General features: G+C 46.3%; 1 protein-coding gene across 2 annotated transcripts in view; it reads right to left on the minus strand.

The window, feature by feature from the left end:
• Nucleotides 1-14,228, minus strand: part of zfh1 (Zn finger homeodomain 1) — a 14,335-nt gene extending 107 nt beyond the window's left edge. The window contains exons 1-7 of one of the 2 annotated variants that reach the window (XM_027377667.2): nucleotides 13,408-14,228; nucleotides 8,485-8,645; nucleotides 7,493-7,633; nucleotides 6,289-6,399; nucleotides 4,351-6,141; nucleotides 4,108-4,240; nucleotides 1-3,995 (exon numbers count right to left, since the gene is read on the minus strand). The exon at nucleotides 1-3,995 is cut by the window's left edge and continues 107 nt beyond it. In XM_027377667.2, coding sequence (XP_027233468.1) covers nucleotides 3,553-3,995; nucleotides 4,108-4,240; nucleotides 4,351-6,141; nucleotides 6,289-6,399; nucleotides 7,493-7,633; nucleotides 8,485-8,645; nucleotides 13,408-13,492 — 2,865 coding nt within the window. In that variant the 5' untranslated portion in view covers nucleotides 13,493-14,228 and the 3' untranslated portion in view covers nucleotides 1-3,552. Of the gene's footprint in view, nucleotides 3,996-4,107; nucleotides 4,241-4,350; nucleotides 6,142-6,288; nucleotides 6,400-7,492; nucleotides 7,634-8,484; nucleotides 8,649-13,407 lie in introns of both variants that reach the window. The other variant, XM_027377666.2, reaches the window with a different exon arrangement.
• Between the last annotated feature and the right edge of the window lie 3,272 nt (nucleotides 14,229-17,500).

Genomic DNA, 17,500 nt, shown 5'->3' on the forward strand with positions numbered 1-17,500 from the left:
GTACAAGAAAATATACAATAAGGTAATCATATAAACCTTAGGCTTATTTCTAACTACAATAAGATACAAATCACCATTATAATCTAATTTGGAATATGACGAGAGAAGGGAGAAAGGGAACAGTGGTGTTGGTGTCTATTGCACGACTGTAAATATGGGCTTGCCTGTCTGGGGGCCAACAAGGTAATAAATTTGATTCTTGTTTTTTTTTATATAGTATGACGGAAGCACATTGTAGTAATTGGAATAGACCAAAAACATATACAGTAGGAACGTTTAGTCTTCACCGAAATAAGTGACATAGAAAACCGTTGTGTTTTGTATGTATTTTTTTTTCCAAACTCATTCAGGCTAGTTGGGGGAGGGGGTCTCTACGTACTTTGTACTTGAAATTATCCTGTTGAATATTCAAAATGTGTTATCACTTATAAAGACAAGGGATGATGAACTAGATAAGGTTGTCCATATTGTTCCAAGTTCAAAGTGGAGGAACTGGATAAACACACACACGAACACACAATATGGAAAGTGACGTAGGAAACACTGAGAAAAAGGGGTTTGGAAGGCAAGGAATCCAGATGGTGATTCTGTCCATCGGCGGTTCAAGGGGACTCGTCGATCCTCACTTGTTTTCACGTAGTTGATCCATGTACATTTAGTTGACTCACACAGATGCCTAATCTTTACAATATATATTTATACTTCATTTATAATTTGTTTACATTATATACAGATTGGTAATAATATACATTTGTTCAAAATACAGATAGTAATCCTTTTAGAAATCATTCACTAGACGGAGTTTGCCGGGACAGAATCGCAAAATCTGGCACCAAAGTACAGCGCAAGGCTTGTGCACGGTTTTCGTATTTTTCATTAAACTTTTTTTCCATTCCATGTTCAAGCACGGACACATGAGCAGTAGAGTGAGATCGGGAAAACTGCACAAGCCCGTACACCATAGTAAAGTCAAAGATCGGACATTAATAGGAAAAATCTAGGTCTAGATTAGGCTACTACGGAATAATAAATTGGAATACCATATTTTGGAGGGAAATGTTTGAAGAGAGCAAATGGGACAAAAAATAAATTTCTCCGCACAGTCATGGGGTCGTTCTCAAGATATCACACATTTAAAGTCACTTCTACCAGCTACGTTGGAATGCTTATTGAGAATGCAAACATCTTCCGTTTAACCATCTATAGAACTTTTTTAACGCATCCTTTGCGCCTGGTATATATATACTCATATACACAGCGAGATTCCACAGAGAGATGAAAGGCACGACACCGTTCAAACATGTTGGCCCTGTCGTCTAATTATCCGTTGTAGTCACAGCGCCATTTTCCAATTAAAGAGTACTTATTTCCTAATAAAGGTTATGGATATAAAAAGAAAAAAGCAAAGGGGAATGTACCGAATTCAAACCTCCTTGCTAGTGGTGCTCACTTAGCCAATCATATTCCAGAATTCCCGAAGAGTACAGAGACCAAAGTGAAGCCACCAATCGGGAGACGAGAGAGAACGGGATCGGGCGACAAAGAGGAATGCTATTGGCCAGTAAAAGGTCACATGACAGAGGGATGATCTTTAGATGGTCCGGGCACCACGAGAGGGCCCCTAACTCTATGTGAAAGACGGCAGTCTGAGGTCTCCTGTGTGGGGCCCTCCCACAGCGCCCTTGCCGGAATCTAAGGAGGAATTAAAGAGGTGAAAGACTTTGACTGGGAGCCTTTGGTCGACGCTGCCAGTTAGTCACCTATCATGGACGTTACTCTGTGTATAGCCTTAAGCCCGGCTCGGGAAAGCGGCCTCGGACCCGGCTCAAGGAAGCAGCCTTAGGCCTGGCTCTGGGAAATACCATCGGCTTCCTCAGGGGAAAAGCCACGGGCCAAATCAAGGTTGTTGCCACGGGCCCGGCTCAAGGAAGTAGCCATGGACCTGGCGTAGGGTGATATGGAAGCACTCTGGTACACTATTGTGGTGAAGTACGGTCTCTATACAAAATAAATTTGCATATGTATACTTGATAAAAATAAAATTCTAAATGTTATCCACATCTCTAACAAGATCCTATTAGAAATCTCCAGTAGTCATTTTGGCACAATCGTTGCTTACAACCAAGTTAAACTGGCATTTCGTTTGGCATTTGAAGAAAGTACGAGGAAGAAATTAGCTCTTAGAAGCTCACATAGACGGAGGTGACAATGAGTGCCAAGTATGGGACAACAGAAACCTACTTAGACTAGCAATATGACTATCGATGTAGTAGGCAGCCATGGCACGGCATCATGCTGCCAGTACATGAACATCCGAAGGAAGATGGCACAAAAGAATTCTCGAGAAATGTCGAAGAAAATCAGAGGACTACATGGCATGCCTTGGAAATCTAGAAAATAGAGAGATTGCACATGTTGAGATTACTTTGGACTAGTGAGGTGACGAGACCAGCCACTGCGAACCTGTCGTGTGTGTGTACATCTTGAAGTGACACAGCGAGAAACAGGGGCTCTGCGTCAGGCCAAGACAGCACTGGGGGGTCGCACTAGCTGGTCTGGTTCACGTGGGAAGTTGACGGCACGAGGCACGGGGAATCCACTAGCACTAGCGACCTGGGCAAGAGTGTATGGTTCCTAGTACATTTATGGAAGACAGTGGATTTATCATTGGAGAACCTGCTCGTATTCTACACCGCAGTGTTGCCAATGGTGCTCTTACAGTTGTACCCCCATTCCGAGTGTAACTGGACTTAATTCATTACAGGAAACCTCCGTTATTTTTGTTTTCTTTGGCGAACTGCCAATAAACGTCATTCAAATAATATAACGATAATTCCTTCATAATATTTTCGAAACAATAAAAAAATGCACATGAAGCTTTACATACATATATATATATATAATCTGGCAACACTGCTTCTCCATGTGGCACTGAAACATCGCATAATTCAGTATTCTCTTTACTTGAGTATTTTGACAGGTACTGGCTTAAGGTGGAAGGGCCTTACCCGCCTTGAATCAACACCTACTATCATAACACGACTACGGAACTATACGAAAGAGAGAAAGAGAGACATGAGAGATTTAGCTGTCCCATACCCACATTTCAGAGGGATCCTAAATATAAAGGACCCTAGCTATAAGGACCCCTGTGAGAGTTTTCGTAAGTGAAGATAAAAGTGATTGGCACATGCGAATTTACATTAATCCTATACAAAAGTAAATATAATTATAACCTTTTTTAAATAACAAAGAAACACTGCATAGTAGGTCCATGTAACTCTAGCAATGTAAGGAGCACATTACTTGACATATTGCACACCAAACATGCAAATCCTCTTTGCAATATGTCAAGCATCAAAAACATCAAAGACTTTTTTCAGCACTCATTTTGATCATAGACACTGACATCTCGTTGCATGTCACCTTTTGATTTACAGTGTTAGAGGAAACTTTCATAAACTCTGTTCGTTGTCGCACACTGTTTGCATCACATTGGTTCACTTGACACTTGATTTGAATTGCTTTCTTAGCTAAAAGTTTCACCGCGATCTACGCCACGACCTCCTCTTTCACCGAGGGGGCGGAGGCCTCGAGTGCCTCAGGAGGCGAGGCCGGGGGACTCCCCACCGAGGCCTCGTCCGCGGGCGAGCTGAGGGGCGTCGCGACCCGGACTGCGGGGAGGGAGTCGGCGGAGGCTGTGACGATGACCGACACGCCCTCCGAGGCAGCGACGGCCCCGGCGCCACTGTCGGACGGCGAGGGGACCGGGGTGGACGACTCGGAGTGCGGGGCGGCGCCGTCGGGGCGGTACGGTTTGCAGTACGAGTACCGGTGATTCCTGTGTTGGGAGTAGGAACCTGAGTGGGAGAACCGCTTCAGACACTTGTCGCACTGGAAAGGTTTTTCGCCGGTGTGTAGCCGGCTGTGTTCGGTGAGATGATGCTTGTGCTTGAACGCTTTGGGGCACAAGTCACACTTGAAGGGGCGTTTACCTGAAGGAGAAAAAACTCATTAATGGTCTTGTTTTAAGAAGTGTTAGTACTTAGTAACAATGGTTTGAAGTTGTCAAAGAAAAAGCCTTTGTAAATCGGACATTCACCTTACCTGAGTGTTCATACTTGTGCCGGGCGAGGGACGACTGCTTGTTGAAGGACTTGTCACACTGGTCGCACTGGAACACTCCACCTTCCTCGTCGCGTCGCCGCTTGCGGGCTTCGTCGTCACAGTCATCATCTTCCTACAATGCAAGAAGCGGATCATGAGCAATTTCATCCAACTACGAAATACAGCATAATTAAGGAGCAAGTATGGAGTAAATGCAAGAGGAACTGTTCATCTGACACTCACCCTTGGTCGCTTCTCGCTGTTCTCCATGTGGTCAGGGTACAGCGCCGGCAAGCCGAGTTTCGCCCCCTGGAGGATCTGGGCCAGCTTGCTGTGCTGCTCCGAGATGAGGGAGGGATATCCCGCCACGTTGAGGCTGCTCGACTCCTTCGAATCGGCGATATTATTGTTGAGGGAATTGGGCGTGGGCGTGCGGGACTCCGACTTGTACGAGATGGCCAGAGACGTCGAGTCTGCATCGGAGTCCGAGAAGACGGAGGCTGGCTTGGGTGACGCCGAGGGGGACGACTTCTTGGTGGAGAGGTCGAGCGGCTGGTCGTCGTCGAGGTCGTCGGCGCCATCCCCGGGGGTGGGCGAGGCGCGGCCGTTCAGCGGGTACAGCGGTGCCAGCAAGGACGGGTAGTAGGGGCTGATGCTGATGGGTTTGCTGCTGGCCTGGGAGGTAGGGGCGACGTAACTCGTGGGGGCGTAACTCGTGGAGGTGTAGCTTGATGTGGTGTAACTTGGCGTCGAGTAACTGGTGGTGTAACTGGGCTGCGAATAGGAGGTGGGCGTTGGGGTGATGGAGCGGCCTTCACGCCTGTCGCGGGCGCGGGCGTTCTGGAACCACACCTGTACGACGCGCACGGGGAAGTTGATCTTCTCTGCGATTGTGATCAGCTCTTCCTTCTTGGGGCGGGGGTTGACTGCATAATGGGCGCGCAGGACGACCAGCTGCTCCTCGCGAATGTGAGAGCGGACGCGGACCTTCTTGCCGTCGCTGGTCGTCTCTTCGTCATCGACAACGTGGCTGGAGTCGCCCTCCGCCTCCTCCTCCCTGCCATGGCCGACACGGCTGTGATGGTACAGGGGCTGGGCGGGGTGCATCGGGTAATGGCTCTGCTGAAGATGTCGGTGCTGCTGATTCCCCGCTAACAAGCGTGCTGCTAAGCCTTCGATAATGCGCCCCTTGTAGTGCTCGGTGGCGGCGTTGACCTCGGGCAAGCGTGGGCACTGTCCGCGGGCGTGGTACAAGGCGTCGATGCAGCTCTTGAAGGCGATGCCGCAGAGCTCGCACGACAGGTCGTCCGTGATGGGCGAGTTGCTCAAGAGGGACCCCGGGGTGGCGGACGACACCTTCTCTTCGAACTGCTGCTTTGTGACTGAAGTATTTACGCTCTCTAGCATCTTCTTGAGGGTGGACATGCCCTCCTTCTCGTTGTTGTTAGCCGGCTCCTCGCGCTCCTCGTCCCCGCGCTCCTTCGACGGGTGGCTCCTGTCTTCCTCCTCCTCCTTCGTTTCCTCCTTGATGACTAGCTCGCCGGGCTCTCGGTCTTCATCGTCGACGTCCTCCTGAGGGGCGTCCTCGCTGTGGTCCTTCTCCTCTACGCCGCCGTCCTGCTGGGCCTTGTTGAGCGCCTGTGTCATGGTCAGGGACAGTAAGGACGAATACTGAGGGTGGAACTGGGCCGCCAGGATGAGGGGGTTCAGCGGGTGGTAGGGTGAGAGTCCCTGGTGGAGGTTACCCTGAAGCCCCTGAGACAGGCACTGGGGGAAGCCCTGGTTAAGCACCGGAGTCATACTGGAGCTGCTGAGGCTCCCAGGGGACACCAACGACGGAGGGGACATGAGAAGTGAGTCCCTGGAGATTGGTCGTGTGGGAGACGAGTACCCAAGGTCAGCAGAAGGAGTCGGGGACTTGTCCTTCGGCAGGATGGGCAAGTAGGAACCGTTGAGGGCTGGACGCTTGTTGTTGGATCCAGGGAACTGTGGGGGCGGACGTGGCATGACCCCGTTGGTCCTACTGCGTCCCAGCTGGTGGGGAGAGAGAATAAATTAAGCGGTTTCGAAGGTATGCAAATGCAGGTAAGTGGCAAAATTACATCAATTAAACATTTCCGCTAAACAGGATCAACAAATACATATGCAAATCAGCATCACGAAGAAACACGGTCTACGAACCTGGCATTTCTTAGAGGACATGTGAGAGGAGTAAGATCCTGAGTGGGAGAAGCGCTTGCCGCAGTGCTCGCACTCGAAGGGCTTTTCTCCACTGTGAATCCTCTTGTGCTCCTGAAGAAGAAAGGTAAAGGTTAATGAACGGAAAGAACGACACAAATCCCTTAAATTACACCATTTTCTTATGAATCACACCGACTCCTGTGACAGCTGCTCGAACTCCGTCGGTCCCGAAAGACACGGTGTTCCGACTTGCGCATTTTCCTGCAGGTGTGGGTCGGGACGCCGCCGCCGTAGGGACCCAAAGTGAGTGCGGACGCGGCGTGATAACCAGTGATAATATACACAGGAAGGAAGCCCAAGGTGGCATGCACCGCACTCCTCTCCTCACTCGCGCCTCCTGAGTTACTACTGCTACTCCTCTTTTAGAATAGCGAAGGAAGGGAAAAGGAGGAAGGGAAGAAAAGGAAGGAAAGACGGAGAGAGGGGAGTAGGCAACAGGGAGAAAGAGAGGGAGGTGCGCGGGAGGGGGGAAGGGAGGGGAGGGGGAGTAGGGAGCAGGTAGATGGAAGCTGACGTTGAGATATTCTAGAGGATCTAGGTAAGTCTTCCGGTTCACCTGGGTTATCAGCGCCGGTTCCTCACGATACGACGAGATAGTGAGCACTGTTCCTCGGTTGCCACATTCTACACAGTATTTTTTAATGATATTCTACACGGATTATCTCTCTTTTTTTTTTACTTTCTTTTAGCAACTTGTATCTCCTTAAGTTTCAAGTTATTAAAAAAATCAGGATATAATTCATAAAAAGAAATACATAGCTGATAATATAATCAGTAATGAATAAAACATTTATAATGCCATGAAAAGCAGAGGATATGAATTATCGCAGGTGAAAGCACGAGTACGAAGGGTTGGAAGCAAGCACGAGGAAAGGAGAGGAGAAAAGGGTGAGAGAGAGGGGGCAGGTAGAGAGGGGAAAGGGGGAGGGGAATGAAGGAGTGAGTAATGGAGTGAGAGGGAGGGAGAGAGAGAGAGAGAGAGAGAGAGAGAGAGAGAGAGAGAGAGAGAGAGAGAGACAGAGAGAGAGAGAGAGAGAGAGAGAGAGAGAGAGAGAGAGAGAGAGAGAAAAGATACATCATCACACAAACACACACAAAAAAAAAACACCAAAAAACAGAGACAGAACCCCAAACACCCACGTACCTTGAGGTGGTGCTTGAACTTGAAGGCCTTCCCACACTCATCGCACTTGAACCTCCGGAGAACGTCTGACTCCTGGTGCGAAATCATGTGTCTTTGGAGGCGGTGAATGTTGGCGAACTTCTTGTGGCACACAGAACACGACTGTGGGGGAGAAGGAGGAGGGGAGGTAAGTATGAGGTAAATATGAGGTAAGTATGGGGAAAGTATGAGGTAAGGACATTGGGATGGGCACTGTGATTAGGTATGCATATACATAAAGATATTGGGTAGATCGTTTCTGTGGGTAGGAGGGGGAGTGAGGGGAGTGTGTGTGTGTGTGTGTGTGTGTGTGTGTGTGTGTGTGTGTGTGTGTGTGTGTGTGTGTGTGTGTGTGTGTGTGTGTGTGTGTGTGTGTGTGTGTGTGTGCGCATGCGCGTGCGTTCCCTTCAAATTAGGCCCAGTATGTTCAACCAAATCTATCCCTCCCTCCCCCCCACCTTCCCCGTCCCCTTCCCCCTCTATCCACGGAGGAGCAGCTTCGACCCTGTACCCACAGAAGCGGATAACATTATCTGTCCCTGATTGTAGTATCGAAACAAAATGATTGCACGTGAACCCGCACCCCCGCCCACACCACCCACCCGCCCTCGCCTCCCGCCCGACCCAGCTATCAATCAATATCCTGCAGGGAGAGGGAGAGGGATAGGGAGGGGTGGAGTAGGGGGGGAGGGGGCTCACGCGGACGGGGAAAGACGTCTTGGAGAGGGTTGTACGCACGCACGTTTGTTTGTTTGTTTGTATGTTTCATTTGTTGAGTGGAGTTGCTCAGCGGGTGTTTTAGGTGGATGTGTACATGGGAAGAAATGTCTGTTCAAATATATACTGTGTATGCGTGTGGATATAAACACATGAATTCAGCATACATATATCAATAAAGTCATTGCTTGATTAATAAATAAGGGTTATTTTGCCACACAAGCAAAAATGTCGTATTTTACACAAACGATCCTTACCACGTTAGCGCCGGTCAAATAGTCGGAATCATCACCCAGGGCGGCTTCAGAATTGGGCGTGAGACTGGATGTGGGCGGACTGATGGGGGCGTTGGTGGGCGTAGCGGCTTCGTCTGTTGGTGTTTGTGGGCTCACACCTGTGTCACTTCCGTTGTTCTCAGCTGCTAGAAGGGAAAGAAAAGAAAAAAAAAAACAATTAATAATACGAAACGAAGAGATAGATCGCACAAGATGAGTAAAAAACGTGAACAAAATGAAAAAACAAAAATTAAATAAAAAATAACGTGAACCTCTCAAGACTTGAGCCGATCCGGTTACTCGGGGATCATAAAAAACGAAAAGAAAAGAAAAAGGAAAAAATAAAGCGTGCTGATGACGCATGCACGTACGCGCTCACGCACACACGTACGTACAACAAAGGGCCACCATTGAGGAAAATCTCCCCTCGTCTCCCCTCAGCATGCAGCATCAGCACGAGGAAAGAGGTCTGCTAGGCTGGATGGAGGAAACCCAGCGGCCTCATGTGCGTGTGAGGCGAGAGAGGAAGAGAGGAGAGTGAGAGAGCGAGCGAGAGGAGAGTGGGAAAGAGGAGAGAGTACTAATGAGTGAGAGATTGAGCGGAGGAAGAAGAAAAGAGGGAGAGCGAGAATGGAGAGAAGAGAGCGGATAGAAACAGGGAAGGAGAAAGACTGGAGAGAGAGAGAGGGATTTGAGATGAGGAGAATAAGAAGAGTGACCTGTGTGGGGATGACATGCCGGCGCCGCGGCCCAGGTGAGCCTCACACGCCCGCTACGTGCCGCCCGCCGCTCACCTGGGCATTAGAAGCCGCCCACACGCATTATTATACTATGACACGCCGCTTTTGCCCTTAAGAAATTCTCACCGAGCCAAAAGGACGGCGCTGCCTTCGTTAACATAATTCTGTCCATAAAAACACATCGTGACTTGCGGTTTGTTGCCATGGAGGAGCGCTAATCTTTTCCGGTCCATCAACTGTCGCGCGCATTCGTGTTCATGGGGGCTCCCTCCCTCCCCTCACCCCCTTCCCTCCCTCCCCTCGCCCTCTTACCCTCATCCACGTCCCGCCAAGCTTCCTTTCCCTTTCCTCGTCTCTCTTCTCGAGTCCCTTTCTCCCTTTCTTCCTCTCCGCACAGAATACCTCCTCTCCCATCTACCCCACGCGCTACCTCCCTCTATCCACGGTTCCTCCTATCCCCACGCTTCCTTCCTTCCTTCCTTCCTTCCTTCCTCCACTACGCATCCCTTATCTTCCTCCTCCTTCATGCACTGTTTCCCTCTCCGTCACCCTTCCTTCGCCACCTGCCTGACAGCCTCCCTGCATCACCTTTGTTCCTCTCGCCGCATCCCCTCGCTGCGCCAGATCCAAGAAATCTTTCCATTTACACATTCGCCCGCCAAGTACCTCTGCTGTCTTCCCTCCTCGGTCTCTGATTTGCGCTGTGGTCCTTCTCTCTCTCTCTCTCTCTCTCTCTTTTCTTTCTCCTTTCTTCCTTTTACGGTTTTGTTTTGTTCCATAATCGTTTCTCTGTCGGAAGGTGAACGCGAGACCCGACTGCTCCGCGTGTCCGTCCCTCCCGCCCCCCCGCCTCCCTCTCTCCCCTTCTATTTATCGTTCGCTGAGAATCACCGAGAGCTATGACCCCTCCCCCCCCTCTCCACCCCCCACCCTCTGGCTCGCTGCCCTCCCCTCAAGCTGACCTAAGCATCACCCCCCCCCCCCTCCGCCGCCCCCGCCCGTGCTGACGCTGACCCTGACCTGGAGATCGATACCGAGAAGAAAGGGCCAATCGAAAGGGGTCGTGGCGGGGGGCTGAGATCGCGGGGGGAGGGGGAGGGGCGGGGGAGATAATAGGCTAAACGGCTGCCGAGAGGAAGAAGGGGGGGGCGGAGAGGAAGAGGGGGGCCTAGGGGGCGGGAGTAGCGGCGGTGACGCACTGTGTAAACACAAAAACGAGGACAAATGTGGCTAAAATGTAGCGGAGGAGCGTCAATCGGTAAAAAATCATATCAAATGTCAACCGAAATTAGCCATCTGGCGATCGCAAATAAAAGCTTGGATCAGGAGAGGGGAAGCCAGCCACTCTAAAGGGGTGGTGTGGGAAGGTAGGAGGAAGTGATGCCAAAATGGCGCTCTTTTTTCGCTAATGCATAAAGATGCCTCGCGTTCTCCCCAGAACGGAAGAAATGCGCTGCTCTCTTGTTCGACTCACGCTGCTCGACATAATGTCAAGGTAAAACCCCAACCGCCGTGCAAAGCGAACTCGCGGCGGTAATATTAGTCGCCGTAATGAATGTTTGTGACGGTTGAAGAGGGGTTCCACGAGGCGGGTCATTGGCAACACTGCGCGAGGTTCGTCCGAGGGGAGCGGGGGCGATAATGGCACACGTGCAGCTGCCCGCCGACGCCGAGGGGAACGCTGAATTTCAAATGCCCAACGCAAACCTCGGGACAAAGGACAGGCTGATGATACGGGGACACAGCGCGACCCCCAAAACGATGGCACTGAGGGGGGTGGGGGGAGGGCGGAGCGGGGCACCCTCCCGTGCTGCTTGTTGGGGAGTTCGGCCTCCTGCTCGTCGGAAGGTGGGCGAGAGACAGGCTGGAAAATGCGATGCGATTGCGACACTCCGCCTCGGCCGCGCTTCTCCTAACGACTCCGCTTCTCACACGCAATCAGTTTTCGAATCCTTGCGGCTACTAATCCTTTCAGATACAAGATTCGCAGTCGGCACTACGAGCACATTATTGGATAGCCAGTACGTGTAACCAAGCGAAGCCCCCCCCTCCCTGTGACGCCCCCTCCCCCCCTTGATCCCATCATCTACCCCCCCCCCCGTCCGCTCCGGATTTTCCATCACATCTATGATATCAATACAGAAAAAAGTTGCAACAAGATTTTATATACGTAATGACAAGCCTTTGGGGCGAAGAAAGTGGTTATATCTAATTATTTGTTCATTAGTTTCTTCAGCGACGTTACGATCTCGTATTTCGTGAAAGTTTACCTTCGTGGGAGCCGCTCGTGGCAGCCTCAGTACCATCCCAGGACTCGAAATATATTACCGTCGCCCGCGGCTGTTCCAACCTGTTTTGACTACCGGGACTATTTCACATGTTTGTAGGCGACGCCTTGTCCCTTTTCGCTAACTATGACCTATGAATGTTTTACCCTCGACAAGTCCTTCGGTCAGCTCCCGACAGGCACCCCGACCCCCTTGGCTTCCTCTCTACATAGCCTAACCTTGCCGTGCTTCTCAGGCTAACTCACGTCGCTCATTACCAACTACATCAGGAGTACACGGGCCAAGTCACTTCATCGAGTCATTTCATCCTACTTGACCGATTCAGAGGCAAGTCACGCCTAACTTTCCCCCATGAAAGACAGAGCCGAAGCGCGGGTTAGGTGCCTTCTCTCCCTGCGGCCGCGTCAGCCAGCGGTGGTGACAAGCGTGGACAGAATCAATGCTCCATTAACATAATCAGCCGCGCTTCACAGCTTGCCGCTTCGTCACGTTAATGTTGGGAAACATCGGCTTGATATGGACCGAAAGTTTCGTCTACAAACATCGTGAAACTCCCGACGCTACCCGAATACGCCACGAGGTAACGAGAGGCTGGCCAGCACTTCCCAGCAAAAGCGGCGCGGCAAAAACGTCTTCCGCTGAGAATAAGGCTCCTCGCGAGAAAAAAATGCGGCTTAAAACGAACAACAACATCTCAGAACGTAGCCTTGTCCGGGAAATGTGTGATAATTCTTCTTATATAAACAACGTATACTCCTGCAGGTGGTTGCTATAGAGCTATTTCAACAAACGTCCTAACCGCACCACCGCATGCATTAATTCGAAATATTAATTGATACGCTTCTTCCTCAAGACTAATCACACTATGTAATATATATATTTCGTCTAAATTATGTACCAAAGCACGAAATATTAACTAAAAAGAAAAAGGCAAACCTGACTTCTCGGCCGACGCGAATGAGACCAAGATGGACATAAGAGCAACTCAATCTTGACACTGGGCAACGATATATGCTTATACTTCTAATTTTGAAAGATTTTAATACAAGGAGAACATTCTCCTTCTACATAATATTCCCAATCCTATTGCTATATCTAAATAAAAGTGTAAAATAACAAACTAAATGTCATCTGTCTTGGAGCATCTTCTTTTTTATCTTGGCTATAAGGTCGTGACTCCTTAACCTTCAGCTTATCATGAAAGACAGTGGATAATATGTTTCCGTTAGCATCAACAAGAGCATCTAGCCATGTGTATGTCTCTGCCTGACCAGTTTGATGCTGGTGAAACCTCGGTCCCCCACTCCTAGGAAAATCTCACTTCACGACGACAGCCTTATGGTTCCCGATACGTAGACGAGAGGAGAGCAGTGCAAATGGACAATATTCCAGGGGAGTCAAAGCAAAGGGACCTCGTGTCTGGGACTGACATAGGGCGGGGAGGGAGGCGACATAGTAGTGAAGCACGGCTTGGCCGCTAAACCGGGCGCGTTTGCCCCTGAGACTTTCCGTCAATACCTATACGAGCGGTTTACAGGCTCTCTTGCCGACATCCTAGCAAATCCTACTATCTCATTGGTATCAAGAAATTTCGGGTAGAGAAGAAAAAAATGGAAAAATACGTGTAGACAAATGTTTAGAAAAATCTACGGAATTATTAACGAGCCTTCATAAAACCCTTGAATACGTGCTGGTTTCTCTAAAGAGAAAATAAAAATACAAGACTTTGCCTATACGACAATGCGAAAGATTATTTCTTTTAGACAAATATTAACCCTACCTGAGAAACCGTTAGAAATTTTGAACTACGGAAGGCTAAGCTAGTGAAACCGGTTTCTACAATCAACCTAAAATCACATTTTTAGAGCAAAACTTACAGAGGTAGTTGAAGACACCTGCGAAGTTCCAGAGTTTGATGGAATCTGTGTAGGATGGCGCGTACATAGTGGTCACTCCTGCCATGGTGTCGCAGGCGCGCGGTGGAAGCAAGGGGCGCGTCACGTCTACGTCCACATGCCACTACACTTGTACAACCTTATCCACTCCACTATTCTCACGAACCACGAGCTCCTCTGGTCTTATAAGTCACACCGGAAGAGCTGTCACCATGTGTGACCTGAGGCACCACTGGTCAGCAGGGCCACGCGGGATCCTGAACGCCCGGGGCTTCCGAGTCAGGTTCTGCAAGACTTGGTCGTGCACTAGTCTCCGTGGCACTGACCCGTAAATACGATCCGCGGTCACCTAAGGTCAAGCAAGTGTGGTGCGGGTGATAATTTGGCAGTGAGGAAGAGTGGCTCGGCAGGTCACTGTGCTCAGGGAAAGAGTTCTGGGTATTCCAATGGCGTGGTTTGGGGCTGGATATTCCAAACGATCCGAATTCGCGTTGTCTCCGTTGTTTCAGGAGGGTTCGTTGTAGCGACGTTGTATCAACACTCGAAAAAATATTCAACACTTTTTGAACACAGCCACAGGAGCGTCTCCGTTATAACGACAAAATAAAAATCCTGTGGTCCACGAATTATATCCAGATTGTAACAGTTTTTTTTCAATTCACTGCAGTAATAAAGACTTCAAAATGAAATCTACACTTAACTGAAGTATACGTAAAGTTAGTGACTAAGTAGGTAGCACCTTGAGTTTCAGATGTGGAGCGCGAAAAAGTGCGTGCTATCAAACTCGCAGCTCCTACATGACTGAGGGGAGACGAAGAGCGCCTCAGGTAGGGGAGGTTGTACTGCGCTGCCATTGGTCAGCATCGCCTCGCTTACCACGCCTACTTTCCGTATTGCCGGAAGCTCGCTTTAACTGATCAATTATAAACATTTTTTTTGTAATTATTTGAGCACTTACACCAAAACAAATAATGTCAATATATAACGTTATATTTAGCTTTTGCAAATACATATGTGAGTGAAGATAACGACACACGATACTAGCATAAAAATTGTATGACAAATCAAACACTTCCAACACAGCAAGCGATATCACCTAACACAGTGAAAGATGCTCAGTGTTACGTGAGATGCCGAACTACTCAGTTGTTCTCCTGCAGCGGAGAGTGCAACAACGCAGACCGGAGGGCACATGCAATTGATAAAGTTAGTCACATCTCTTTGATAAACCTGATCAACCTAAATAAATTATCTATCAAAAAACAAGTTAAACGAACTTTATTTCATTACGGAATAAAGGATTGTGTCACCTCTTTCCCTTTCAATAAACGTGTCTCGGAATGAATATATAAACCGAAAACTCTATCCATATATCTCTGTATGTGAATACGAATAAATTTATTGATCTCTGTCTCAATGCAGGAATATACGTTAACACACTTGTAAGCTTGTGCATAGGATGATAGATACACATGTGTAGCAATACTTGAAGTTGTTATTGGAACATATAGAAGGTATTAAAGATTGCAAATATACCAAATGAATGAAAGAGATTTCTTATCAACTTTGTATCCGCCACTATTTAAACGGGGGAATCGATAGATAAAATAAATAATCTTAAGGCCTTCTGTATTTAGCATCTCTCGGGTCTGCGACAAAACAATATAAGCAAATCATATGAAACATAATAACTACTTGTGCGTTTTTATCAATATTGGTGTGTTGGAATAACTGCCTACATTGCTTAGAGCTTTCGGCACTTCGCTCTGTTCCACTTTTCTAATAAATCTTCCGTGTGTTTTTCAGTAATTGTTCTGTTTCTAATGTGGTCGAATTAAATCAACATATGACAAAGATTTCCCATCGCAATAACACGTATGACATAGATGAAAACTTCTATGAAGGTATCAAGGTCCCCAAAATCGACAATAACGACAACAACAGTACGAGTCAGTTGTGGGAGTAGTGGAGTTACCAGCGTCTCGGCAACTACCAATTTCTTGTACAATTTCAGGCTATAAGGAACTTTGTAAGTTGCATGTACCAAATTCATCTTGTATATAATTACAAAAAATAACGAGTAAACTACAGGCGTATATCGTCAAGTAATAATATAAAAAGCATAAAGTTGAGCATCGTACATCAAACAGCAGGGGGTTGTAAGTGGGCGGGGCTTATCAGAGGGAGGAGCAAAAGCTGCGCGCGCACCCAGTCCTCGAACCTGTTGGTGAGGCGGGAGCGCGGACGTTTGAAAGCACTTGCCAGCGTCACCTTCAGATTGTGGCGGATGCTCTGTGGCGGGGACTGTGGCTCGCTCGGCCTCACGAAATAAAGTTTGGTCAATAATTCCTTCTCAGTATTACCACCTCCTTGCTCGGTGTTGGTCTGGGATGACTTTTGTTTTGGCGAGAAACATTATTTACGAAATTTGGACGATGTGTTTATCGAACTCCATTCATAAAATTGTGGAATGGTTTTCATTCTGCGTGCTACTCTAAAGGCATGGGTAGTAATTACGCTTGTAGTGACCGAGTCCGCGAAAACTGAAATTATTCGTGCACCAGTTTATCATTTGTGCAATTGCTATAACGTTCATAGTTTTCAATATTAAAAATATAAGATACAGCAGTACTGAACGTTACAATAGCACATTAATAAAGACAAAATAAACAAACGGATTTATTTGCCATATAACACTGCACGAATGTTAAGGTTAAAATCACCAGTTTTGATAAGTTACTTGAAAGGAATTTTCTGAATATCGCTAACAAGATAAGTTCTTATGATTAAAATATGCAATAAGCAATGGGAAAAATATTGTATTAAGTTACCAATATGCAGTAACTGCAGCGAGTACTAACTTAGTGCTGCCACCGTTAATATTTTTCCACTAATTTATTTTGTTATTTATTAGTCATAACTCTAAATAAGAACAACAGCAAACTGCTACAATGGCAAGTAACTTAAAATAGTAACAATGATAATGATGATAAGGACGATAATGATAATAATCACAATATTGATAATAATAGTAATATTGATAATAATAACAACATTGATAATAATAATAATAGTGACAATGATAAAAATGATAATAATAGTAATGATACTAACAAATGATGAAAATAATAATAAATAATGGTAATTAATAGTGTAACAAATAATAATAATAAATATCGTAATAATATGATAAAAGTAGTCATTGGATATAAATAAATGCAATTATTGTTGTAATTTTCCAGTGTACTGTGAATTTGTCTTTCCCCTCAAAATAAGCAAATAAATTGAACATTGTTATAACCAGCTGTTATGGAGAAATTAATTCAATGTTATACTAAAACTACATCTATAATACCGCTGCTTATGTGATACTGACATTGGTTGGTTTCCTATATAATCTTGAATATCTAATTTAATGTCGTTATAATTATCTCCACCACAGTGTGAGTTCTTATGTACTTTTATTATTTTCATAATCTATCATCGTTGGCGATAATAATTATTTAATAAATGAGGCTGCGATTAATACTTTACGATATTAATATAACAAGTTGAAGCGAATATATAAATATTATTTGTGAGAATAATCTAATAAAATTTAATAAGAACTTTAGTAATAATATTTGCATAACTGTTTTCTAGGAATTATTAGCATACAATATCATTTACTTGAAGTTATTGTTGTTAAGGATAAAAGAGATGATGGTTAGGATGCCAAGCACTAGATGTTAACAATAAGGATATTATCATTGTTATAATAAAAATTATGATAATGGTGAAGTAGTAATCGCAATATTAATGATAATAATACAAAGAAGTTTTTTTTTTTACTATACTTTTAAATTGTTATATTATGATTATTATTGGTATTATTATTATTATTATTATTATCATTATTATTACCATTGTTATTATCATTATTAGTATTGTTGTTATTATTATTATCATTATTATTAATGTTATTATTATTATTATTATTATTATTATTATTATTATTATTATTATATCTTAGCAATATATCATTAGCATTCTTATTGTCATCATCACCATCATTATTATCAATATATTTTTTGTT

This window comes from Penaeus vannamei, chromosome 5, assembly GCF_042767895.1.
Source record: "Penaeus vannamei isolate JL-2024 chromosome 5, ASM4276789v1, whole genome shotgun sequence".
NCBI classification, from domain to species: Eukaryota; Metazoa; Arthropoda; class Malacostraca; order Decapoda; family Penaeidae; genus Penaeus; species Penaeus vannamei.